Source organism: Ursus americanus, chromosome X, assembly GCF_024610735.1.
Source record: "Ursus americanus isolate L20-20 chromosome X, mUrsAme1.1.p, whole genome shotgun sequence".
NCBI classification, from domain to species: Eukaryota; Metazoa; Chordata; class Mammalia; order Carnivora; family Ursidae; genus Ursus; species Ursus americanus.
The window spans coordinates 77365031-77391397 of NC_142164.1; the positions used below are offsets into that span (position 1 = coordinate 77365031).

Here is a 26367-nt window from a genome sequence, read left to right on the forward strand (position 1 = left end):
AAGGTCTGGTCTGAGCAGAGTGAAGCGTATCAAAGACAAGTCCTCTATGAGCCAAGCACTAGGGAGACTCTGGAACCTGTGGAAAGGTTTCTGGAAAAGAGATAGAAGGACGAGCAGTCAGAGGAAGACCTGAGAGAGGGGCAGAAAGGCAGCTTAGGGGTTTGAGCCCAGAGACTTGCCTGTGTGGAACCACGGAGGGATGGGGAACGAAGGCTGAGGGGAATGTTTAAGGGGAAGGAGGGCTTTTGGGGGCGGTCGCAGGGAGAAGCAAGGCGGGTCCGAGTCAGGGGGCGTGGCTAAGCGCAAATCCCGGGCAAGGGGGCGGGGCCCGCGTAACTGGGTCCCAGCGCCGCTGTGGCTGCGCCTGCCTCAGCGACGGCTCCCGCCTCCCCACCCCCCTTCTCCGTCTCCTTCCTGCCCGCCGCCGCGGAGACCTAGGCCGAAGCTGTTACCCTGCCCCCGTGGCTGAAGCATCGTCCAGAGGGATTGGCTGAGGGCGAGCCCCGCAGCCCAAGCGCGCGACGCACACGCGCGCCCCCCGCCAGCGCCGTCCTCTCCTCCCTCCCTCCCTCCCCTCCCCTGCCCTCCCTTCCCCTCCCCTCCGCCCCCCAGCCTCCGCTGCGGCGGGAGGAAGAACCCTTTCCGACCAGTCAGAAGAGCCCAGATCGATTCCCATTCGGGGAGAAAGAGACCCCGCACACCGAACAGACGGACCGCTCGCCCCGGGGCCACGGAAGTGGCTCTCCTCCTAAGAGAGAGCCCGCGCCGAGCGCAGCCCCCCGACCCTCACCCAGCCGCTGCCGCATAGACAGCGCTCCTCAGCGGGCCCCCGGCCCCGCCGAGCCCAAACCCCGCGCAGGGCCCGGGCCGGCGATGCCTGGCACGGCAGCGGCGGTGGCTGCGGCTGCTGCTGGTACTGCCACTGCTGCCACGGCTGCTGGCCCGGGCCCGGGCCGGGGGCTTGAATCTCCGCAGTGGGGCAGAGCCCGCAGCCCCGCCCCCCGAGCCTGAGGCCGCTGCTCCGCCGGGCGCCGGGCCTCCTCCGCCCGCGCCTCCGCCCCAGGATCTGGAGCCAAGCGGGGAGCCCGGGCCCCGCGCCCAGGCCCGGACCATGCACGGCCACCGAGCCCCGGGGGGCGCCGGGCCTTCCGAGCCCGAACACCCAACCACAAACGCCCCCGGCGCCGCTCCACCGGTCAGTGCCGACACCGACCCAGGAGCCTCTGAGACCGGACTGCCGGTGTTTAGGGGCTCAGGCTCGGCTCTCGGCGGCCCCCTGGATCCCCAGTTTGCCGGACCCTCGGACGCCAGCCTGGGCGCTACTGCAGGCCCCCGGGTCTTACCCTGCGGCCCCAGTCCACAGCACCACCGGGCCCTGCGCTTCTCCTACCACCTGGAGGGCTCACAGCCCCGGCCTGGTGAGTGATCGAGAGAGCATGGGAGCCCGGGCCACGGGCCTGGTACTGGGAGCGGGTTCTTGTTCTCAGGCCCTCTAAGCCCCACCTCGGAGCCGGCCCGCTCACCGGGGCCCTTTGAGTCTTCTCAACCCCCACCCCCTTCCCTCGCTCCTCTTCCGTCCAGTCCTTTCAACCTCTGTCCGCGATCTCCTCACTCCGTCTCCTTGCCCCCTCAACCCTTCCCACCCCCTTCTTGTCTATCTGCTGAGACTAATGGGAGAGGGAGCACTCCAAGAAAAACGGGCAGAATTGCAAGACAGTAAGGGGAGTTTGGTTGGGGGAACCGAGTTTGCTTGGGGGAATAGGAGGAAAGGAGTCTCCCATTTGCCAAGCGCCTACATTGTGCCAGGCACTGGGCTGGGTGCTTTATATGGGCTCTCATTTCATCTTCAGGAGCCTCCTGTGAAGTAGGTATCATTAGCCCCATTTTGTAGGGTAGGAAACTGAAGCCCAGAGAAGTTAAGTAAGTTGCCCAAGGTCCCACAGCTAGAATGGAGCCAGGATTCAAAACCAGATATATTTGAGTCCAAAGTCTGTGGTCGTTCTCTTTCCCCAAACTGAGGTTGGAGACCATGAAAGTAATGCCAAGCCTTCTGCTTATGTGATTTTCTCCTGTACTGTTCTGCAGCTCTGGAGTATGAGTGGAAAAAAAAAAAAGAGGGATGGTGGATTGATCCAAGATTGGGGTTTTGCCAAGGTGTGTGTAGCAGGAGGACAAGGGAAGGAGGGAGTAGAAGGTGCTGATGGGCGAGATAGGTGGAGGAGGTGGGCCTTGGGGGTCAAGCTGGAGGAGAGGGCTGGAAGGGCTGGTAGGTAGGGAGACAGCAGATGGGGTGGGGGGCAGAAGCCAGTTGTAGCAGAGCTGTAGAGCTGCAGGGATGCAAGGATGGTTGTGAAGAGAAATCAAGAGGCTTGAACTTGGATTTGCAGAGGTGGAGCAGCTCTAGGTCAGGCTGGGGCCACAGACTACTGCCTGGAGAGGCATTTGCACTGCACAGACCTGAGTGTCTGAGGAGTCCAGCAGAGCCACCCCCATCTGGGAACATCCCCATATGGACCTGAGCCCAGGAGCCACAGAGAAAGAGCAGTGTATTTCTGGTCTGCCTTCCACTGGGCAACACTGACAGAGCTGTTGAGCCCCTGCAACCACCCCCCTCCGAGCCCCCCACCCCACCCCCATCTCCAGGGCTCACATCCCCAGGGTCCATAGGTTGCTGGGACTCTGGCCCAGCACAGTTAGCAGTAGTGCTGTTGTGACCTTGGGCTAGTGATGGAACCTCTGGGAGTTTCCAGGGTCTCCCTCAGTGTGGGGTGGAGATATCCAGCTGACAAGAGGCCTTTAACACCCTGCCCTGCATGTTGCTCCTGCTGGCTTTCCAAACACCCCTCAACAGATACTGTGTGGAGCAGGCCACTTGCCTGCCTTACTGCAGCACCTTCTTTCAAAGCCCCAAAACATGCCACAAGGACTCCCACCTCAGGGTCTTTGCATCTGTTTTTCCCTCTGCCTGGCAGCTCTTTCCTCTGCTCTCCACCTGGCTTGTTTCTTATCTTTCAGGTCTCAGCTCAGATGTCACCTCCTCCAAGAGACCTTCCCTGACCACTCTGGGCAGGGGGGGGGGCACTTGTGAGTCTCTGGCACAGCTTCCATCCTTGCCCTTAGTACAGTCTGAAATTATCTTATTGTATGTGTCTACTTGTTTATTGCCCATCTTCCTCCACTAGAATGTGAACTCTGTGAGGGCAAGGGGGTTGTATGTTTTGTTCACTGTCGTATCCCCAGGGAGTAGGGCAGTGCCTAGCACACAGTAGGTGCTTAATAAATCCTTGTTGAACAAATGCCTGAAGAAATATGAATGGAGCACATAGTAGGCCCTCAGTAACTATTGTCTAAGAGAAGGACAACAGAATTCCTGCCCTCCAGATGCTCTTGGTCTGAGAGTCAGTAGCTGGGCAGTGTCTCGACCCCTGGTTTCTAGGCTCTGATTGATACTGTCACTGCTGCCACCCCCATGGTGGTGATTCTGAGTTGCCTTCCCACTCTACCAGTCCTTACAAATTACCAATCACAATACCCATCCTGAACTACTCCCCTCCTCCCCAAAAAGCAAAACAAAGTTTCTAGTTTTTGCCAATGAAGTCCTTGTGTCTGTAATTGCTGGCTGATATATATATATATGTATACACACACACACACACACACACACACACACACACACTCCAAGATGGGGATTAGGAATAAGAAGAGTGTTAGGCAAAGACCTGGCTTCCCAACCAGCCATTCCTAGCTGACTCACTGTGTGACCATGCGTGAGTGACTTCCCTTCTCTGAGCCTCGATTTCCTCATCTGGAGAATGCCATGAGGAGTCTATGAGATACTGGTGAGACGCCTGCAGAATTAAATAAAATTTTTTAAAAATAAGGGAAAAACCTTCTGAAGAGGAGGCGGAGGAATTACTCAGGCCCTGGCAAAGCAGGCGCTGGGCCATGTGATTCACAGCAGCATAGGGTGTGAGAGGCCCGCCTCCCCCACTGCCCAGCCGGCCCAGGGGTAGGCACAAGTGACTTGCTTCTGTCTCCACAGGACTTGCCTATAATTGGCCCAAAGAGGGCAGGGTTGGTGGTTGTTGGGTGTGTGTGTGTGTGTGTGTGTGTGTGTGTGTGTGTGTATGAGAGAGAGAGACAGAGAGAAAGAGAGAAAGAAAGAGAGTCCTCTCAATTAAAGGGTTGAAACATTTTAGTCTACATGTTAAGATTTCTGTGTGCCTGCAGACTTCCTCCCTCAGACTGCTGAGGCTTTTATTGAATCACCATCTTTAGGGACCAGTGGCCCATCCTGGTGTGGGGGGGTGCTTTTAAAAATAATGCAGTTGCTCCTTGAACAATGGGGGAATTAGGGGTATGAACCCCCATGCCCCTACTTGCACAGTCAAAAATCTGTGTATAACTTTTGACTCCCCAAAAACATAACTAATAGCCCACTTTTAACCAGAATCCTTACCAATAACATAGACAGTCAATTAACAAATCATTTTGTATATGTATTATATACTTTATTCTTAAAGTAAGCTAGAGAAAAGAAAATGTTATTAAGAAATCATAAGGAAGAGAAGGGGCGCCTGGGTGGCTCAGTCAGTTAAGCATCTGACTCTTGATTTCAACTCAGGTCATGGTCTCAGGGTGGTGAGATTGAGCCCCACATTGGGCTCTGTCCTCAGCACAGAGTCTGCTTGGGATTCTCTCTCTCCTTCTGCGCCCCCCCCCCCACTTGTACATACACTCTCTCTCCCTCTCTCTGTCTCTAAAATAAATAAATAAATCTTTTTAAAAAAGAAAGAAAATCATAAAGAAGAGGAAATATTTATGGTACTATAGTATATTTACTGGAAAAAAATCCACATATAAGTGGACCTGTGCAGTTCATAGGGTTGTTCAAGGGACCACTGTAGTTATGTCTTATCCATGCTTCAAAGTGCTTTCTCTTTTGGTTACCCTGATTTCTGGTAGGGGAGGGGGCAATTGTTTTTATACCCATTTTCCAGGTTAATAAAACCTGGAAAGAGATGCCAGAGAGGGCTTTGAGAGAGTCAGAAAGGAGTTCTAAGCTGTAGGTTTGCTCACAGAGATTTGGGGAAAACCCTACCCTATTCCTCAGTTTTGAGGCCTAGAATATCCTTCCGAATGCTGGGTGGGGAGTAGCTTGGGGCCTGTCTCACTCAAAATAGTTGCACCTGATGTAGGAGTTTTTTCATGGGTAGTAGGAAAACTGAGCCAATTGGGAGGGGGGCAGCAATAGGGCTGTCTCCCTCTAATCTGGAGTCTAGGGCATCATCAGAGACTCCTAGAGTTAGAATGGGAACTGGAAAGGGCCCTGGACACCATCTGGTTCTGGGTTTCCCAAACTGGGTGAACATCAGAATCCCTGGTTGACTTTGAAAAAATTAATGTGTTTCCCAGTCTCCACCTCAGAGCTCCAGAATCTTGGGGTTGCAATCCAGGAATCTCTCTTTAAAGCTTCCCAGGTAATTCTGATGCACAGCCTAGAGTGGGAACGGATTTTTAGTTGGTGCAGCGGAGGCTCAGAGAGGCAGTTTATTCATGGTCCTACAGTGAATCAGTATGGCGAAGGCCTGGAGGATGCATAGGCCTCCCCTCTGAGGCCCTCTTCTCAGGATCCTGTGTGGGCCTACCTCCCTCCCTCCCAAACCCAAAGGAAGTCAGGGGATCTAAGCTAAAGGGAGTGAATCAACCCTTCACACATATGCACAAACACCGGCTGCCTCAGTTTACCATCTATGCCTGGCTCCAGTGAATGGCTGCCATTTGGCACTTCAAGTTGGAAAGCAATTGTAGTTCTGGAACTCTAGGTCAAGGAAACCTCAGCACCAACAGCACCCACCACAGGGCCTGGCCCAAAGCAAGGGCTCCAAAGGGTGTCAGCAAGGTTTGTAGAGCTAGGAGGAACATGGAAGGCAGTTCAGGTAAGAGTTTCAGTGGGAGCAAGGGCACTGAGGCTTGGGGCATGCTGGAAACTGGGAGTGGTATTGAGAGGAGTAAGGGATAAGGCTAGGAAAGGGACTTTATCCTGAGGGCAAAGGGGAACTGTGGAGGGGTTTATCAAGCAGGGGAATGATGTGCTCAGATGTGGGTGTTTGGGAGATCCCCAGAGCTGCATGTGGAGAGTGGATGGTAGGGATGCAAGAATGGGAGCAGGGAGACAGGCAGGTGTGGGTCATAGTCATCCCAGTGACAGGTGATCGTAGCTTGGGTTAGAGTGATGGCAGTACATAAGGACAATAAAATCTGAGAGATATTTAGAGGCTAACGTGGACAGGCCTTGGTGGTGGCTTGGATGTAGAGGCCAAAGAAGAAGGAAAAGTCCAGGATGAGTCTGGGTTGTTGTCTGAAACCAACTACAGTGACCCAGTGGATGGTGCTGGGACCATATACCTGCACGAGAAGGAACAGGTTTGAGGGAGGATGTTGAGTTTGAAAGGCCTTGGGGGACATCCAGGTGTAAGTAGCCAGCAGTCATCTGTAGGTAGGGTTGGAAAGCTCAAAAGAGAGAGGTCTGGGCCAGAGATGTTTGGGAATTCTTACAACCAATGCATACCATGGATCACAAAGCAGCTCATGGGGAGAAGTGTGTGTGGTTCTGGGGGCCAGTCCCATCCCTGAAGACAGATAGTGAGGTCAGCAGGGTCACACTCTGGCGGATCGTTCATTACCTGCCCAAACTTTGCCTTAGAAATGCCTTGGGGAGGGAGGGCAGTTTTTAAAGCACATTTGCGTAAAGCTGAAACTCCTTTCAGATACCCAGGGTAGTGGCTATTGCAAAGAACTGCAGCAATACTCCTGAAAAGCAAATCAAACATTGGTAAATTCCTGTGGCTCCCTCAATGTTCTCCCTTTTGAGAGCATCCTGAGGGAGGTCGTTCATGGAAAGAGGAGGGGGCTCCTGACAGGAGGGAGTGGTGGGCGCTGGGGATTTTTGGAAAGCAGCAGTTTGAGATTCTGAGGGAATGTCTGGGAAAAGACCCAGATTTGGTTCAGTCAGCTGGGGCCTTCCAAACAAATGCAACAAAATGTAAAGACTCTGGATAGCTGGGGAAAGGTCTTCCCCAGACAGGACTAAGGGAACTGAAGCTTCCAAGTTGCAGATGGTTGGCACCCCCGTTCCTCAGCCCTTTCGGGTGCCTCTGTCCCTGTGGGAGGGCCTGGCTGGAGCTACCTGCCTCCTCAAGGGTGAGTGGCAGCTGTGTCTGAGACAGATACCAACCATTGCTTTCTGGGGGCTAGTTAGCTAAATGCCTTAGGCAGATGTGGAGCTGGCCAGATCCTGGCTGGGTGGGGCTAGGACCTGTCTGGAATGAGGGCAGGAAGCACAGTCTGCCATTGGCCAGCCCTGCAGAGTTATGTTCCCTCTTCCGGAGAGAGCAGACATCCTTGGAGCAGTAAGTCCAGCCTCTCTGGGCTCTAATACCCAGTTCCTTGGACTTGGAAGGCATCACATCTCCACAAGGTGCTTCAAAACCCACACAGAGCTGAAGACAAGGATGCAGGACAGTAGCTGAAGGAACCTCAGCACTCTGGGCTCTGCCACTGGCACACTGTGCCCCCCCGGGCCTCCTTTCCCCTCTCAGAGCCTTAGTTTCCCCATTTATAACCCTGGGACCTGATCATCGCATTTGTCTGGCATGTAACATGGCATCAATAAATACTTGGTAATAAATACTTGGCAGATAAGGGAAAATGAAAGGGGAGGAAGAAGGGCATTTCTTTATTCAACAAATGTTTGTTGAAGATGTACTACGTGCTTGGCCCTGTGCAAGGTGCTTGGTGTGCAACAAGACAGGCACAATTCTTAGGCTCTCAGAGCTTCTTCCTAGCAGGGAAGATCTACATGACAAGTAATTCTAAGCACAGATGCTGCAGGAACATATGAGGAAGGGGCTAAGCAGGGAAAAGAGGACACCTGAGTTGAGACTCCAAGGGTAAATGGAAGTCCAGAGGTAAGGCAAAGTGGAAAAGCCATTCAGGCCACGGGAACAACATGTGCCAAAGCCCCAGGCGGAAGAGGACACTTTCGAGGAACAGACAAGAGGCCATTGTGGCTGGAGGGTGGGGGCAGGGAAGAAGTGTACTTGAGCTGGGCCTTACTTGTCCCCAAGCTCAGGAGGTTGGAGTTCACCCGGGAGGCAAGGGGGCAAGGGGAGCCCTTCACAGGGCCACAGGAATTGAAGCAGACTGTTTTCATAAGCTGGTGGTGGTGTGGAGAATGCCTTGTAGAGAGGATGGGAGGGAAACCAGTTAGGAAGCTGGACAGTGGGGAAAAGCTTATGGATTCTAAAGCTAAGAAAGTCAGGTCTGCTCGGGCTTGGGGTCTGGCTGGATGTGTGAGTTGAGGGAGAGGGAGGAGACATGGAGAAAGCCCAGCCTCTGGCTTGGGGAACTTCGGGGATGGATGTCCCACTCTTGGGATGGGGAAGGCAGGAGGAGGAGCCACTAGGGGCTGGGTGTGGCTTGGGATGCACTGAGTCTTAGTGAGCCTGAAGACCTGATGGGGCATCCAGCAGGCATCAGCTGTGCCCCCCTGAGCCCTAGAGTTAAGGGCAAGAGGGTGAGGGGCACAGGTGTGGGGCTGAGGCCCAGAGGGAATGGGAGGCTCTTCCTGGTGCGGGCAGCTTTCAGCCTTCTGTGTTGTTTTCCTGTAGTCCGTGCATGGAAGGGGTTAAGTCACAGAGGGAAGGCGCCTGTAGAAAGCGGGAAAGGCGGGACTGGCAAGGCTGGCCCCAGGGCTCTGCAGCTGGCATAGCAGTCCTTCCGCTTGGGCCTGCTAGGCATGCAGCAGCTGCCCACACCACTACCTCTGCCTTCACCTTCACCTTCCCTGCTCCCCCGCCTTAGCTTCTTCCCAGATCCCCTAAGCAGGGCCTCCCTGCCTAATGCATTCCAGGTGTTGACACAGCCCCACCGGGTGGCAGGAAGTAGGGCCGGGAAGGTGTGGGTCTCTCTTACTGTGCATCTCTTAGGGGCTCCAGTCTCCATGCCTCACTGACCGCTTCTTGTTCTCTGGAGAATTCCTTCAGGTATCTCTGTTTGGGTCCTAAGTCTCTGGCAGGGTCAGGCAGTGGTGAGAGGCCCCCCTACCCCAGACCCAGCTCTGCCACTTTCTAGCTTCCTGTGACCTTGGGCAAGTCTCAGCACCTCCCTGAGCCTCAGTTTTAACATCTGTAAAATGGGGTTATCATGCCCACCTCTTAGTGTTGTCTTAAGAATTTGCCACAGGTAAAGAAAACCCCACAGCACTCAGCATGACAGCCTGTAGCCATGTTCAGCACATGGCCCTGCTCTGCCCTTTTTATTTCTGTCCGTTTGCCTCTCTAAGCCTGCATCCCTCACTGTCCCTGTCTCCTTTCTGACTTGCCCCCCTTTCACCGTTTCCCTCTCTAGCCGTCGGTCTCTCCGGGCTCTCTGTAGTCTTCCTTCCGGTCTTCTCCCTCCTTGTCTTGGTTCCAGTGTCTCTCTCTCTCTGCCTTTTTCCCTCATGATCTCTCTGTGTTACGAACTCTCAAATTTGACCAGGCTTCTGGTGAGAGGGGAAGGGAGATGGGTGGATCTTGGGGCCCCTGGGGTCACACACAGCAGGGGTCAGCGGGGCCATCCCACAGTGGCTTTGTTCTCACAGGAAGGGAAATCCCAGCCAGCGTGGCAGCCCCAGCACTGGGTAATTACTGCCCCCAGTGCTCCCAGCTGCAGCTCCACTCCCTTCCCTTCCTGTCCTCTGAAGTCCCCAGCCCCTCCTGGGGGTGGAGCAACCGCCCCCATCCTTCTCTGGCCTCAGGTCCAGAGGCACAAGGAGGAGGTGGCCAGGCCCTTACAGCAATCCAGCAACTGGAAGAGGGATGGGCTGCCTGTGCTCCCATGTGGCTGTGGTGTGTGTGTGTGTGTGTGTGCACGCATGTGCATGTGTACACATGTGCCTGGCTTCCTGGCTGTCTTTGTCCCCAAGGGTCTGTTTTGTGTGTATCTTAATGTTCTTATTTCTGTATGTCTATCGGTATGTTTGACTGTGTGTCTGTATATATCTGTGTGTGTCTATGTGTGTCTTTGGGTCTGTATTTGTTGTATGTTCCTGTTTGCCTGCTTGTGTGTCACCCTGGTTCTGTCTAAGCCCCTGGGAGTTTCTAGATGTTTCTGCATGCGGGTTTCTGTATGTAGATCTTGTGCGTGCGTGTGTGTGTGTGTGTGTGTGTGTGTGTTTCTTTGCCAATGTCTGTTTCTGTATGCCCCCTACGAGTTCTGTATCTTGGTTGTGGTTGTGGTTGTGTGTGTGTGGGCAGGGACACCTGCCTGTCTTTTGGCCCTTCCTGCCCCCTTCCTCCTTTCCTGGAACGTTTTTTACAAACCTAGGACTCTGTTCATTGTGCCCTCAAACACACTCTTCACCTTCCCACCTGATATTCACATCTTTGCGCCTGCAGGACCACATCCAGTCCACCTAAAATCAAAAACAAAACAAAACCGAACCAAAACAACAACAACAAAACCACACCCCATCCTGGATGGCTGAAAACCACCTCCTTTAGAAAGTCATCCCCACTCCCCCCTCCAAATGTGATTTCTTTCCCAACTCAGCAAACATTGGCTGAGGATGTGCTCTGTGACTCTGGACACAGACATGCTTGGGATCCCGTCCCAGCTCTGTGTATCCTCAGACAAGTTATTTTGTTTCTCTGGGTCTTGCTTTTCTTGCCTATAAAATGGAGCTAATAGTACAGAGGGTTGTTAGGAGGATGCCATACAGGAAAGCATCAACACAAAGCCTGACCCAGAGTAGGTGCTTAACAAATAGTTGAATCCCCATACTTTATATCCTCCACTAAAAAAGTGAACATCTTGAGTTCCAGAGAGTTCTGAAGGTTCTTGAAATCCCCTGCTCTCTTCTCTAGGCATCTTTCACAGGACAAAGTGTAAACTGGGCCAGGCAGATTCCAGTTCAGGGGACTGCTGACAAGTACTGCATGAGCCTGCTCAGGCCCGGAGAAGATTGGGCCCTAGCAGAGGGTGGAAGAAGGGACCTCCAAGGCTGCTCCCCAAAGGCCAGAACATGTTAGATAGGGCAGGAGATAAACGGCAGAGGTGGAAGGGACCTTAAGGACCATCTAATTCAGATACCACAAAGTGGTGGCCTACAAGTTGAATTTGACTCACAAATATTGTTTGGCCTACTCACTGTTTTCAAAATTAGGGGATTTCACATAGAAGTCCAGATTTCTGATTCTCTTAAAATATTGGAAGATCTGAAAACACAGGGCCCTGTTCCTGCGAAGTGACAATTAGATAGAAGGGAGGAGCTACTGTCCCTACTTCAGGTGAGGCATGTGGTCTCTGGTTTACCCCAGTCCTTACTATTCCCTAATGCCTTATACTGTTCCATTTTACAGAAGGGTCCTCACTCTACATGAGTGTACACACTTTACAGAAACATCCTTCACTTTACAGAAGGGGCCTCACTCTATGAAAGACTTCCTCCATTTTACAGAAGAGTCTTCTGTTTGGCAGAGAGTCCTTCATTTACAGACAGGTCATCCGTTTTACAAAAAGGTCTTTATAGAACTCTCCTCGCTTTACAGAATGTCCCTCCATTTTGAAGAAGTCTTCTCTGCTTTGTAGAAATTTCTTCCCTTTACAGAAGGGGCATTCTTTTTATCAAAGAAACCTCCATTTTGTTGAAAGTTTCTCTATTTTGCAGGAAGAAACACTCTAGGACACTCTTGGAAGTGGCTCCCACTTTCCAAAAGTGCCTTCGCTCTGCAGAAGGTACCTCTGTTTTTCTGCAGAATCCTTATGTTCAGAAGACCAGTCCGCTTCAGGGAAAGAATTTTCAGATCTACCCACAGGGTTCCTGTAGACAGCTCCCCCTGCGCGTCTCACACTTGACAGAGCTTTGTGTTTGAACTTTCAGAGCGAACATCTGTCAGGCCAAGCAAGGCCTGGGTCAGGCTGGACCTCACATTCAAGTGGAAAGTGGGAGAAGTGGGGAAGCTATGCCTTTATCCCCTGCTTTCTTCTCAAATGAGGGACTCCTCTTCTCCCCTTTGCCCAGCAGAGCTGGCTTTCCAAAAGGCACTTTCTTATTTGCTGTTGTTCTTTCTTCTCCACTCCCTCTGTTCCCTTTCTCCACCCCACCCCACCCCACCCCACCCCCAGGAATTCCAACTGTCCCTGGGGCCTACCTCTTAGCCTGGAGAGACAGAGATCTGGGGGCTGCAGGGAGAAGCAGTCGGGGGTCAGGAGGCCTGAGTGCTGGGGCCAGCTTCTGCCCACTCTAGCATCTCACCAGGTCCTCAAAATGAGGAGCACACACATATTCTCCCCCATTTTGCAGATGGGGAAATTGGGTTCCAGGACTGTGAAGCAACTCCCCAGGTCACCATGGAGTTAATGGCTGAGGTCCAGTCTGAGGCCCTATTAGCTAACTTGAGATTAAGCCAAGGCTACAACTAGGATGGGAGAGGGGGTGTTGCTGGCCAGGGAAGGGGCATGCTGGGAGCTGAAATTACCAGAAAGAGGTGAGGGAGAGGCAGGGTCATTATCTTCCAACAGCTAGAGGACAGACCTGCTCTGCCAGGAGCCCCAAAGCATGTGCTCAGGGCACCTGCCAAGTAGGGGCATGCAGCAACCAGAGACAGTTTTTGGAATGATTTTGTTATTTCAATAACACTAAGTTGTCGTGGAAAAATTCAAAACTCTCTTATACTTCTGAACACTTATTTTACAGTTTTGTATGATTTGTATTTTCGATTGAGTTTGAATTATGGGACAGGGTACCATGGTCTTTTCTTTGCACTTCTAGTAGGAATCCTGCCCTGATCGGAGGAGCTGTCGAGGAGGGTGGGGCTAGATTCTGTGTCCATCTCAGGCTGAGTTTGCTCGTGTTTCTTGGTGTGTCAATAGCTTTGTGTTGGGTTGCAGCCTGCGGCCTGTGGGTTTATGTATCTGTGCGCATAGTTCCGTGTCTTTGCGGATGTGGGGTTCTGTTGGCTTTCAAGTTTCATTCACATTGCTGTGTGGGTGGGGGGCACTACACTCTTTCCCTTCTTTGTTTCACAGACTCCCCAAAATCAGGGGGCTGTGATTACTATCCAATTTTTCAGACAAGGAAACTGAGGTTCAGCTAGAGAGGCTTGACCAGGGTCACACAACTAGTAAGTGGGGGTGTTGGGATTAAACTAGGGTCTCTCTGACTCCTGAACCAGGTCTTCCTTTTTTTTTTAAAGAAAGGGAGAGAGCAGGAGAGGGGCAGAAGGAGAGGGAGAGAGAACCTCAAGCAGGCTCCACGCCCAGTGCAGAGCCTGTCACAGAGCTTGACCTCACAAGTCATGACCGGAGCCAAAATCAAGAGTCAGACGCCCAGCCAACTGAACCACCCAGGCGCCCCCTGAACCAACTCTTTCTAACGAAGGTGCCACAACACCTCAACACACATAGTCCAGTCAGTGAATGCAGTCATGCCACCCTTCTTTGGTAGAGTCATATACCACAGGTTCTAAATGATTGTCCTTGTTTTTTTAATAAATAAGACCAAATTCAAGGTTATCCCTGAAATAATGTCACTGTCATGAGCACTCAGGGGCCCATTGCAGGGAAATTGGATAGAGCCCACAGCTTTCTGGAGGCTTAAACGGTCAAGAGACTAGGGGGCCCTGGTTGCCAGGTGCCGCCTCAGAAGCCCAGCTCTGCCTCATTCACTCCAAGCCCTCCTTTTTTTTAGATTTTATTTATTTATTTGACAGAGAGAGAGACAGCCAGCAAGAGAGGGAACACAAGCAGGGGGAGTGGGAGAGGAAGAAACAGGCTCCCACCAGAGCAGGGAGCCCGATGTGGGGCTCGATCCCAGGACTCTGGGATCACGCCCTGAGCTGAAGGCAGACGGTTAATGACCGAGCCACCCAGGCACCCCACACTCTAAGCCCTCCTTGACTGAGGTTGCTAAAACTTGCTCAAATAAAGTACAGGTAGATTTGAATTTCAGATATTCGACAAACAATGTTTTAGTAAGGCATAATAAATTCTTAGTGTAAGTATGCACGACACATGCTTATTCTAAGAAATTATTCATTGTTGATCTGAAATTCAAATTTAGCTGGGCATTCTGTACTTTATCTGGTCGCCCTGTCCTTGGCCTCTCCCTCCCCTCTGCTTCCCCACTCCCAACAGGCTGACCCCCCTTGCACTTCCTGAGCCTCACTTAGCTTTTCCTGAGTGAGAGTCTCTTGTCTTTGAGATTGGGAGCTCCCTGAGGGTTAAGATCATGATTACCTTTTGCCTGCTGAATGCTTGCTGGGACTGCACACCCCACCCCCATCCCCACTGAAGAGCTGGGGCAGTGCCCAGGCACTCCTGGGGTGCCCAGGGGGTGCTTCCGGTCAGTGACAAGAGATGCCAGAATGGCAGCAATGGTTGTGTGCGAGCCTAATGTGCCGAGCACGTTGCATATGGAAATGTGAACAACTCTGCAGCTCTCGCTGGGTCTTTGAGGGCTGTGCATTGTCAGTGTGTGGCTGGGTACATTTTCACAAAGTATTGTAAGGTTCAGTGGTGTGACTTTCTGTATGTGGGGTGAGGCCCTTTGTGGCCTCTGCTCTCATGGGCCCTGGAAACTCTGGTAAACCTAGTGGTGGAGGGGGCAGTGCTGGTGGAGGACTCCATCAGGTGTGTAGGTGTGTGTGCATGAGAGATAATGTCATGGATTGTCAACTGTAAAAAATGGGCTGGAGAAAACCAATGCAGGACCCAGCCAGGAGGGCATGGGATGGGGCAGTGGGAAAGGCGGTGATGTCCAGGAAGGGAGAAGGCCTCCCTTGGGAGCTCCCTAGGGGCAGAGATGGGATTTTCATATCTTCTAGCTGTGAGTCTACTGGGCTCAGAGCAGGGCTCAGAAGTATCCGGGGGAACTGAGTTAGCCTAGGGAAACCAGAGAGTTCAACAGGATCGTGGGGTGCCATGGAGGCCTCACTGAGAAGTTCCTATCTTCCCCATGGGCAGTGGGAAGTCACAGAAGGCTCTTGTGGAGGTAAGTGTCATGACCTGAGCTGGAAGTCCATCTACCCACATGGAGGGAGCAAGGCCTGGGGACAAGGGAGCCACTGACGGAAGGCATAGGAGGAGACAAGGAAATGTAGGCAGAGGGACAGGCACGTCAGGAGCACCAAAACAGGAGAGAGAGGGATCTTGCACCTTCTTCCTTCCGTGGAGCCTTAGCAGGTTCTTGGCCCGGCCTAGGCTCCTGAACTGGAACCCTGATGTCATCTCCCTGTAGGTGGGCATCGAGGTATTGTATTCACTAGGCACACTGCAGCTTACGACTTTCTGAAGCACTGGGGTACAACCCTGCCCCTCCAGCTTCCCCTTGAAGAGCAGGATTAAGAAAGAAGTCCAGTGCAGGACCAATCTGTTGAAGCTCTGCCATTGACTTGCTGTGTGACCTCTGGCAAGTCGCTGCCCCACTCTCTGCCTTCATCTCCTCATTAGCTACTGAGCTCACAGTCCCTGCCCCTCTCTCCTGGGAATCCAGAGTGTCCCAGAATATTTGAATTTTATCTAGCCTTCCATTCTGCAGGGCTGCCCGCAAGGAGGCAGAGAGAAAGGAGAGCGGCCCACTGGTGGGCTCCCAGATGAGGTGGGTGAAAGGGAGTAGAGGGTAGGCCAGAGCAGGGCCACAAAGAATAGTATGGTCACCCTCTCCCCAGAAAGCAGTGGAGTGAAGAGAGAGAAGCCCAGCCAGGGGCCCCCCAACTGTTCTGTACAGACTGGGTAAGGAGGACTTACCCAGTGAGGCCTGCCTGCTTTGAGGTGTGGAGACAGGGCGAGGTGGAGCCCTGAGGAGGCAGGCAAGGGGTACCTGAGACCCTGGCACCTATGTGTGTATCTCAGAGGGGGGGGTGTCTCTGCACAGTGGGGTGCCTGGCTTTGCCTGCTGGATCTCTGGCACTGTCAACTACTCTGTCTCTCGCTTTCCCTGGCCATGTGTCTCTCAAACTGCGTCTCCTCACGTGCCACCCTCCAAGTGATTCATCCTCTTCAACCCCACACCCAGGGGGAAGGCAGGGCAGGACCAGGCCAGGATGTGCTGAGCAGGGCAGCGTAAGCGGAACTGAGAGGAGCACGTCCTTGCTCCCGGTCAGGGCCCTGCCTGCTCAGGTGGGAAAGGAAGTGAGGAAACTGCACCCAGGGCAAGGCACAGGATGAAGGAGTGGGGCTTGGCCTGGGGACTGCGGCACTGTGTTCCCTGAGGGCTGGGAGAGGACCACGGCCCGAGTTCCCTGGGGCCTGCCTGGCTGGACTGGGGCCAGAGTGGGGCCAGGGACCCAGGGAAGCTGCTGAAACACTGTGGGTTGGGCTATTCCTTCCCTCCGGGACTGGGAGACCTAAAATTCCCCATGACTTTTTTTGCCCATGTGACCCCATAGGGTGTCTCTGCATATTGTAGCTGTATGTTTTTGCAACAGAGGCCACCTGTGACACCATGACCACTTAGACCAGTAGGCAAATGTCAGGTGTGAATGTGTGTCTGAGCCCCTAAGACCCAAGGACACCTTGGACATGTTTGTTTCATGAGTATGACATGAGAGTAAAGTAGGCCAGATGTCTGTGATTGCGTGTGTTTCTGGTTACATGATGGTGTGTGACTTCGTGATGTCATCCCATTGTGTGAGGTTGTATCTAACATGGTATAATGACCCTGTGTGGCTATAGTCCTCCTGACTGTGTGAACCACGTACAGGTGTGTGAACCTGTAACACCATATTATGGTATGTGTGACATGCTGTGGCCCTGTGATTGTGAGATACAGTATAAATGACACTGTATGTCTCTGTGACTCAGTGTAGCCATATTTGAGGAGCATATATGATGGTAAGTCGTTGGGAAATTATTGTATGAAACTGCATAAAATGATAGGCTTGCCACTGTGTGACTGTCTTTGTGACTGTGCATGACTATGTTTGCTTGTGTATGTAATACTGCGGGGCCGTGTGATAATATTTGAGTTTGTGACCGTGGGTCTTGGTGACTGTGTGTGACCAGCTTTCAGGAATGTGATGGCATGTGATTGGATATTTGAATTTGCGTGGCCCTGCAGTTGTATGAAACAGTCTTAATAACACCATGTGGCTCTGTAACTGAGTGGGCCCTTTTGTGACTGGTCAGTATGAGACTCTGTAACACAGGGTAACAGATCCTGTGGCTATGAGAGGCTATGTGGCTGTGGCCCAGCAAAACCAACACCACGTGTGGGTGGGAGCTCTGAGAGTGCTTGGCTGACACTCACTCTCTTGTCCTCACACCTGTTTGCCTGCGTCCTTCCCTACAGCTGTGGCCTTTCATGACTTCCTTCTGCCCACAGGATGGCCACCTAGCTCCTCAGCCTGCCTCCAGGGTTCGCCCTCTCTGCTCCGTCCCCCACCCCCACCCCACACTAACTTCTCCGTCAGATGAGATCCTCCAAAGCTCTCTGCCCAGCCAGGCCCACCTGAGCCCCACCCTCCTTCCCTTTGGGACATTGTCATCCTGAAGGGTCCCTCATTGTCTTCCAGATGGAATCTTCTCTCCCAAAGGCAACCATCATCTCCCCTAGGACCAAAGACAGAGGTGGACTTAGGGAGCCCACACTGAGGGAAGATGGACAGTGCAAAAGGGCCTCCCATTTTCTGCATTTGTTGCCTGCTGTTTTAAAGCCATTCTTGTGACCTGAACTCTGGGTGCTGGGTGTGTGTGGTTGTATGTGAGTGTGGAAGTAGAGGAGGGTAGTACAGATTAGTGAGAGGCTGGGATTTTAAGGAGCAAAACTTTTGCTTATGAAATACAATTTTGTCATTTTTGAGCACACTCAGCTGTATAAAATTATAGACAAGGAAGGCCAGGTATCCTCAGGACCTTAAGAAAAAGGGTGAAGAATGGCTTAGTCTCAGCATACTCACCATGGCTATATAAACAAGGGCTGCAAACACATACACAAACTGTAGGGTGCTCGCACCCACCCCTAGCCTGGTTAAATGCCCTAATAATAATGCCTGCTGAGATACAAGGAATCAAGGTACAGATCACAAAGAACCCTTGTCTATTGATGAAAACAGACAGCCACAGCCCTGGGCCTGGCTCCCCATCTGAGGGCTGTGGTAGGGGCTTCCCAGAAAGGCAGTGTGCCCTTGAAAGGGGCTCAGGGAAACCCAATACTCCAATACCTGCTAAGACATACAACTCCCCAGGCTTCTTTGGGGTAACATCAATTGCTTCACACCCAGGTTCTCCTTTTCTGCAGGGCTGCACCAAGGAAACCGGATCCTGGTTAAAAGTTTGTCCCTTGACCCTGGCCAGAGCCTTGAACCTCATCCAGAAGGTCCCCAGCGGCTTCGCTCAGACCCAGGCCCCCCCACTGAAACCCCCAGCCAGCGTCCTTCGCCGCTGAAGCGGACACCAGGCCCAAAGCCACAAGGTAAGTGGTTCCAGCGAGGGGTGGAGAAATGGCCCAGGAGAGGGGATAACGGAGGGGAAATGTTGACCAGTGGCAGAGGAGAAGTCTTGTTAGAAGGATAGGAAGCACTGTGGTCTAGCAGCAGCAGAGGGTTGTGGCCCGGGGCTGACGCATACATACTGGCATTTTGCCTCAGGCTTTCTCTGTACCTGCCTTGGGCAAGGGTGCAGACTGGGGGTTTGTGGAGGGCCTTGTGGCCTGACCATGACAGCCACCTCCAAACTCAGCTCACTGGGATCTCCCCTCTCTTCCCTGTCCATTTCTCCAGTCCCCCCAAAGCCCAGCTACCTGCAGATGCCCCGGATGCCCCCCCCACCTGAGCCCATTCCTCCTCCACCATCACGCCCGCTGCCTGCAGACCCCCGAGTGGCCAAGGGCCTGGCCCCCAGGGCGGAGGCCAGTCCCAGTTCTGCAGCAGTATCCTCACTGATTGAAAAATTTGAAAGGTGAGTCTAGTCCCTGGGGGACCCTGTGGAGGTGAGGGTGGGCCTGGGACAGGAAGGACAGCTATAAGATGGGATTCTCAGTCAAGCTCATATCCTGCCTCCATGTGTGTTCACCACCCACCTCAGAGAGCCTGTGATTGTCGCCTCGGACAGGCCAGCCCCTGGCCCCAGCCCAGGTCCCACAGAGCCAGCCGTGTTGCCACAGCCACTCCCGCAGCCACCAGTGCCCCAGCTTCCCGAGGGCGAGGCCTCCCGCTGCCTGTTCCTGTTGGCCCCTGGGCCCCGGGATGGTGAGAAGGTGCCCAACCGGGACAGCGGCATTGACAGCATCAGCTCGCCATCCAACAGTGAGGAGACCTGCTTCGTCAGTGATGACGGGCCCCCCAGCCACAGCCTGTGCCCTGGGCCCCCTGCCCTGGCCAGTGTCCCTGTTGCTTTGGCTGACCCCCACCGGCCTGGCTCCCAGGAAGTTGACAGCGACCTGGAGGAGGAGGACGATGAGGAGGAGGATGAGAAGGACAGAGAAATCCCAGTGCCCCCGATAGAGAGACAGGAGTCTGTGGAGGTACTGACCCATATTCACCAAGAGACAGGACCATGTGGAAAAACCAGGAGCCTGGCTTTTACACTTGGTTCTTCCCCAGCTCATTATTTCTCAAAACAGGACATTGTTTCCACTTTGGATGTTTGGCTTTCCTGGTCCCCTGGTACTCAATGTCGGTAGCAAACCCGTACCTCGCCCACCCCCCTTCACTGTAACTACCAAAATGACCATGCACAGTTCCAAATGCCCACTGGGAAAATTGTTCTACCCTCATCAGAGAACCACTGGCTGGACCTCAGTTTTTCCATCTTAAAGATGTGCATCCTGCTTGGGGATCCTTAAAGTCCTACTCCAGCTGGAAAATCCCAAGACTCAGTAGCTATATGACAGCGGGCAAGTCTCCACTCCCCTACCACAAGCCTCGGTTTCCTTATTTATAAAATGGAAAGTCTCTCACATCCAGAGAGACTTCCCAGCAGTTGGCTGCCAGAGGGGCACAAGAGCTAGAGCTCCTCTTGCCCAAAGGACCTGCAGCTGTGGCCCTGAAGGCTCTTGGCCGCAGGAAACCCTTTCTGTGCCCCGGCAGCCTAAGTCTGCTTTCAAAGGCATCCTTGCACTTAAGTTAGGTTGCAGCCAGAACACCTTCTTCACCAGAACCCAGTTCAAATGTGGAGGCTGAGGCCAGGGACTCAGCAAATATGTGTCCAGTGATGTGGAAACTGGGCCAACAGGCGATGAGTTGTATACATTTTTGTACTTTCGTGTTTTCTTTACACCCCAGGTACTCAGCAAGCCTTTGCTGACAGTGAACTGAGTGGGTGAATAAATAACATTTATAGACTACTGAATCTGTAGTCTGCTATGTTTTACTTATAGTAAATCATTTAATTATGTCAATTACAAATGGACTTGGGTCCTATTACTATCAATATGTGTAGATGAGGAGACTTAAATACAGAGCAGTTACACAACTTGTGCAAGCTAATGAACGGCAGAGCTAGGATTTGAACCCAGGAAGTCTGACTTCCTGGCCCACACAGTTAACCACTGTGCTATGCTAAATGAATAAAGAGAGCACATGCCTGGGTGCATGAGCAGCCAAGTGAGAGAGTATGTATCATCGGAATTGCGGAGTGGCCTTTGTGATACTCTGGGGAGTCAGAGATTGAAGCTGGGAGGCTTATGGGTCCAGAGATGGGGGAATAGGGTTATCCCAGGGTAGCATTGGGCTCAGAGTAGCATTTGAGCTGTTCTGAGAATTCTGAGGGCTTGGGTGAAGATTAGGGTACAGGGTGATAGATGAGTGGTTGCCTCTTCTCCTTTCCAGTTGACCGTGCAGCAGAAGGTGTTCCACATTGCCAATGAGCTCCTGCAAACCGAGAAGGCCTACGTTTCCAGGCTCCATCTCTTGGATCAGGTGAATGATCCCTTGGGGTCCCAGGGTCCCAGGGTCCCAGGACTTGGTAGGTGGGTACCAAGGAGGAAGTAATAGGGCCTGAGCCCAAGCCTACTATTACCAATCTAGAGTTGGTAAGACCCCTTTCTGACCTTGACCCCCATCCTGTCTCTGAAGTCAATTCTGATTATGACCCCAAGCTTGATCTTTCTACCAACCCTCATTTTCCCAACTTTGGATGGGTATATCAGCCCTGACTGCAGCTCTGACCTAGATCCTGAATTGACCCCAGCTGTAAACCAGACCCTGATCCTCATTCTAATCCTGGCCCTATTCCTGACCCCAAATCCACTTGAATCCATAAGGGTAGGAATTTTTGCTTGCTTTGTTCACTATGTTATCTCAGCCATTACAACAGTGCCTGGCACACAGTAGGCATTCAAAAATATGTGTTAAATGATTGGATCTGACCCTGAATCTAATTCTGACCTTGATCCTGCTCCTGACTTTTCATTGTTCCAATGCCTACCTCCAGGTCCTAACCTCGATAACCCCAAATCCAACCCCACATAGAAGCCTAACTCCATTTCCACTCTCCTCAGTCTCAAGACCAGTGCTGATCCCAAAGCTCCACAGAGCTGCCCACAAACACTACCCTCACCTACAAGCTGCCCCTTCCCCAGCCAAGGCCCAGGCCCAGCTAGGCTGAACATGCCTGCCCTGCCCCACAGGTGTTCTGTGCCCGGCTACTGGAAGAAGCTCGGAACCGCAGTTCCTTCCCTGCTGACGTTGTCCATGGCATCTTCTCTAACATCTGCTCCATCTATTGCTTCCACCAGCAGTTTCTGCTGCCTGAGCTAGAGAAGCGCATGGAAGAATGGTGAGGGACCCCAGATCTAGGCTGCCTGCCCTCCTGTCCACGTGCCTACCAAGCCCAGGGCACAAGTGGGCACTAGAGTTCGTTCCGCCCGTCCTCTCCTCTTACTGCCTTTCACAAAGAGAATCAGACCAAAAAGACCACCCTTTCTGCCCTCCCAGTCTAATATGAAACACAGACCAGGACTCAGAAAATTACAATAGAATAGCACAGCCCTTAAGAGTATGAGGTAAGGAGCCAAATTGGTTGGGTTCAAATTTCACCTCTGCCATTTGCTAGCTTTGTGATATTAAGCAAGTTTCTTCAATTACTGTGGTTCAGCTTCTTCCTCTACGTGATGAGGGTAATAATAAGAGCCTACCTTGGAGGGTTGTTTGAAGGATTTAAATGAGTTGACACATGTCGAGAGCTTAGAACAGTATCCCGTAAATAATAAGTGCTCAATGTGAGCTGTTTTTGTTTTTTTTGTTTTTTTATCAGACCTATGATAGCACTGAGAATGGGAGGCTGTAGGAATCCAGACAAATGGACCAAACCTAGTCTGGGGTTAGAGAAGGAGGAGCTGATTCCTGAGCTGAGTCCTGAGGTAGAAGGGCAGGGTTTACAGGCAATCTCCCAGCCGCCAGGCTCTCCTCCTCCAATCCATCCTTTAGAGTCTATACCACCTGCGATAATTGTCTTTCTGAACAATCAGACCATGTTACTTCCTGCTTAAAATCATCTCCATGCTCCCCACACCCACAGGATAAAGTATGTCTCCCTCACTAGACTGTTGCCACAGAGGGCTGTCATGAAGCCAGTTCCTACATCTTCCCAATTGACTGTCACCCCTGAGGGATAGGCTGGCCTGGTTCTTGTGTGTCCCCCAGCAGACCATCACCAGTGAGGGCTAAGACCAGGTCTAGTCCTGTGTGTCCCTCAGCGAACTGTGACTCCTGAGGAGTATGAGCAGGCTTGTTCACTTTGTGTCCCATATTAGACAGTGACCCTGACTCATTTGTGTCTTCAAAATCACCCAGAATAAGGCTGGGCACAGAATCAGTAAGAAGTGTATGAAGTGGCCCCTGCAGTGAGGTCAGGGCAGGTACTTCAGGACATGTTATTCCTGGTACTTGAGAAGGGCACAGTTGGGGCAGGTGGCAGCCCGGGCCATGGTTTCAGGTCAAGCTGAGCCTCTTGGCCTAACTGGCCTATAACATAAGCAGCAATTCCAGAGGAGCAGAACTGACTGAGAAGCAGATTTCCAGGAATGCGATGAGAGTAGCTTCCCTGGGACTAGAGACCTAGAAAGAACCCTGGGAGAATTCTGGGGGACAAGGATCAGCAGGACCGTGCCAGCCCCCGCTTCCACCCCAGGGACCGCTACCCACGCATCGGAGACATCCTGCAGAAGCTGGCACCCTTCCTCAAGATGTATGGCGAGTATGTGAAGAACTTTGACCGGGCTGTGGAGCTGGTCAACACCTGGACAGAGCGCTCCACCCAGTTTAAAGTAATCATCCATGAGGTGCAGGTAAGGAGCAAAGCTGGATAGGACAGACTGGGGAGGAGAGGTCTGCAGGGACCCAGTGAGGGGTCTGTGATCAGACCTGAGCCCCTCTGCTTCTGCCTGTCACAGAAGGAGGAAGCCTGTGGCAACCTGACATTGCAGCACCACATGCTGGAGCCCGTGCAGCGCATTCCCCGCTATGAGCTGCTTCTCAAGGACTATCTGTTAAAGCTGCCCCACGGCTCCCCGGACAGCAAGGACGCCCAAAGTGAGTGCACACATCCGGGCCCTGCCCCACCCCATCCCCTAAGACTTAACTCACCGAGTCAGCCTTGCAACATAATGAGGTCCCAGAATAGGATCTCTAAACTGAAAGGCCCACATTGAGGCTCTGGAGTAAGACCCCAGGATGAACCTCCAGGTTGAGTCTCTGCCTGAGTACCCAGACAGAGCCCTCAGGAATCCCCCAGCCTGAAGTCCCCAACTGGAACCCCAGAGTTGGAAGAGTATACCCAGAATGATCCCCTAGAGGGAGCCATCTGTTTTCTAGCCAAGACCCCAAAGCTCATCCCTAGACTCATCCTCAAATGAAGTTGTCCCAAGTCCAAAATGAAACTGAGCCCGAGCCCCCAGACTGAGAGCCCAGACTGACCCCTCAGGCCAAGCCCTCTTTACTGAATCTCCACAGCTGAGCTCCCCACAAAGAGAGTTGTCTCATCGAGCCCCTGACTTTCCATCATCCACATTTAGAGCTGCACTCTGTGTCACCAGTTGCTACCTAGAATGAACCTCATGAAGAACCTCCCAAGTCCGGTCAGAGCCCAACCAGACTTATGTCTTCAGAACTGAGCACCCCAGACTGGACCCCATATTTTCTACCTCCAAGATTTGGATCTCTAGGCTGAGATACTGCCTCCTCAGACTGAGTCCTCACACATTGGCCCACTAGAAGAGTATTTCATTCTGATTGCTCCAGTATGAGACCTACTCCCCGCCCCCAGGGTCACACCTCAAAGAGTGCCTCCCCAGAGTCTCCCCAACTTTCTCTCCCCAGAGTGTTATTTCCATTCATTACTTCATTTCTATAGCAGCTATTTACAGAGCACCTTAGTTCTGTGCATTGTTGTAGGCACAGGGGATATGGAAGTGAACAAGACAGACAGCAGATAATAAAGAGAAGTAATAAATACACAGGAGAACATTTGATGAGTGCTACATGTAATTCAGAGAATAAGAGGGTGATGTTACAGGGACTAGGGGGCTTACTTGAGGTTGGGGGGCCTCTCGGAATAGAAGATATTTGAGTCAGACCTGAATGACAAGAAGAAGGGAGCCACGTGCCAACAGGGGAGGAACATATTCCCCAGAGGCAACAGCAGGTGCAGAGTTCCTAGGGGGGAGGAGGTGGCAGCTTGCTTATCTCTGGACCAACAAGAGAGCCAGTGTGACCTGAGCATGTTAAGTGAGGGTAGAATGGTAGAAGTAGGGTTGGAGAGAGGAGCAAGACTTTAAAGTCCTGGATAAGGAGATGGATTTTATTCTGAGCGCAGTGGGTAGCCAAGGGAAGATTTGGATCAGGATTACTTGGGAAGCTGAGAGACCAGTAAGAAGCCTTTGCAATAATCTAAGTGAGAAAAGTTGGCTTGGACGAGGGTAGTAGCAGTGGAAGTAGAGAGAAATGATTGGATTCAGGATTATATTTGGAAGCAGCACTGAAAGAACCAGGATGGAGTGGGTGCGAGGCTTGGGAGAAAGAGTCAAGAATTACTTGCAGATTTTTGGCTAGTGGTAATGGTTCTTGAGATGAGCTTAGGAGGTTGATTTTGGACATTTTCAAAGTAAGCTGCCAGGTAGGCAGTTAGATGAGTCTAGAATCCCAGGGAGAGAGATTTAGATGTCACTGGCTCATAGACAGTATTCAAAGCTGTGCGGCTGGCCCTGATCACCAAGAGAGTGAATGTAAATGGAGAAGAAATGGGGGCCAAGGCCAAAGCTGAGGGAGGTGGAATCAGCAAAGGACTTAAGAAGGAGCAGCTCTACAGGTAGGAGGAAAGTTAGGAAAGTATGGGGTGCTGGAAGCTGCAAGAATCAGGAGCAGACAGTTGTGTCTGCTGCAGTGTCTACTTCCCAAATTGAGCCCCCTCCACCCTACCACATGGGGCACTTTGCTACCAAGCCAGCACCTCTAGAAAGAGCGAGAACCCTAGAACATCTGACAGCTGAACTCTACAAACAGACATCTGCAGACTAAGTGCCTCAATCTTCTCCCCAAATGAAAGCCCCCACCTAAACCTCGAGAAAAAGCCTTCCAGACTGATTCCCTGGGAGCAGTTCCATGGGCTGACATATCCAACTTGAGTCCCCAGGCTGAATCCAGTAGGAGGTCCCAGTTAAAGGACCCCTCCCCACACACACTGGTTTCCCCAAACTAAGATCTGGGCTTCCAGAATGCTCTCCCCACCCTGAGCTCTGAGAGCGGGTTCCCAGTTAGAGCCCTCAGCCTGAGGTCCCATAGGGAGAGTCCCCCAAAAGAATTTCCCAGTCTTATCTCCATGGCCACCATTCTGCAAACAGGTATTGCCAAACTTAGCACCCTAGATTCATCCCCCATTTACTGTCCCTCAGATTGGGACATCTATCCTGAGCCCAAAAGATTGACTCTTTTGTCAGGGACTGATCCATGCCGCAGACTGAAACCACTGAGCCCTTAGACTGATTTCTACATTCCCCAGTGTGAACCACACAGGGAACCCTGAGATGAAGCTACCCAGTCTGAGCTCCAAACAGAGACTCCAGATTGTGTTCTCCCTAACCCTAGTCCCCCAGACTGAAGACCCCTGTATTCCATCGCCTTCACTGCGCCCTGGGGCTAATGCCCTAGATTTTCCCCCAAATTAAGTCTGATCCTCCAAGTCTAATCTTCCCAGTCTTAACTCCCAGACTGACTCCCCACAAACAACGCCCCCCCCCCTAGTTTTCTACATCCCAGCCTTGGATTCACAGATTGAGATTCCCAGGCTGAGTCCTGCAGAATAAGGTCTCCAGACTGGGCTCCATGTTAAAACCCAAGAAGGACACCTCACTGCCACACTGAGTCTCCACATTCTATAACCCTCTAA

At 52.3% G+C, this 26367-nt stretch overlaps 1 protein-coding gene across 1 annotated transcript in view; it reads left to right on the plus strand.

Annotated features, from left to right (window-relative positions):
• The first annotated feature begins 423 nt into the window (after positions 1-423).
• FGD1 (FYVE, RhoGEF and PH domain containing 1) overlaps positions 424-26367 on the plus strand; it is a 40734-nt gene continuing 14790 nt past the window's right edge. The window contains exons 1-8 of the mRNA XM_045796247.2: positions 424-1418; positions 18284-18457; positions 18765-18942; positions 19069-19507; positions 20814-20903; positions 21614-21762; positions 23116-23272; positions 23378-23516. Of these exons, the coding sequence (XP_045652203.1) occupies positions 1112-1418; positions 18284-18457; positions 18765-18942; positions 19069-19507; positions 20814-20903; positions 21614-21762; positions 23116-23272; positions 23378-23516 (1633 nt within the window). The 5' untranslated portion in view covers positions 424-1111. The remainder of the gene's footprint in view (positions 1419-18283; positions 18458-18764; positions 18943-19068; positions 19508-20813; positions 20904-21613; positions 21763-23115; positions 23273-23377; positions 23517-26367) is intronic.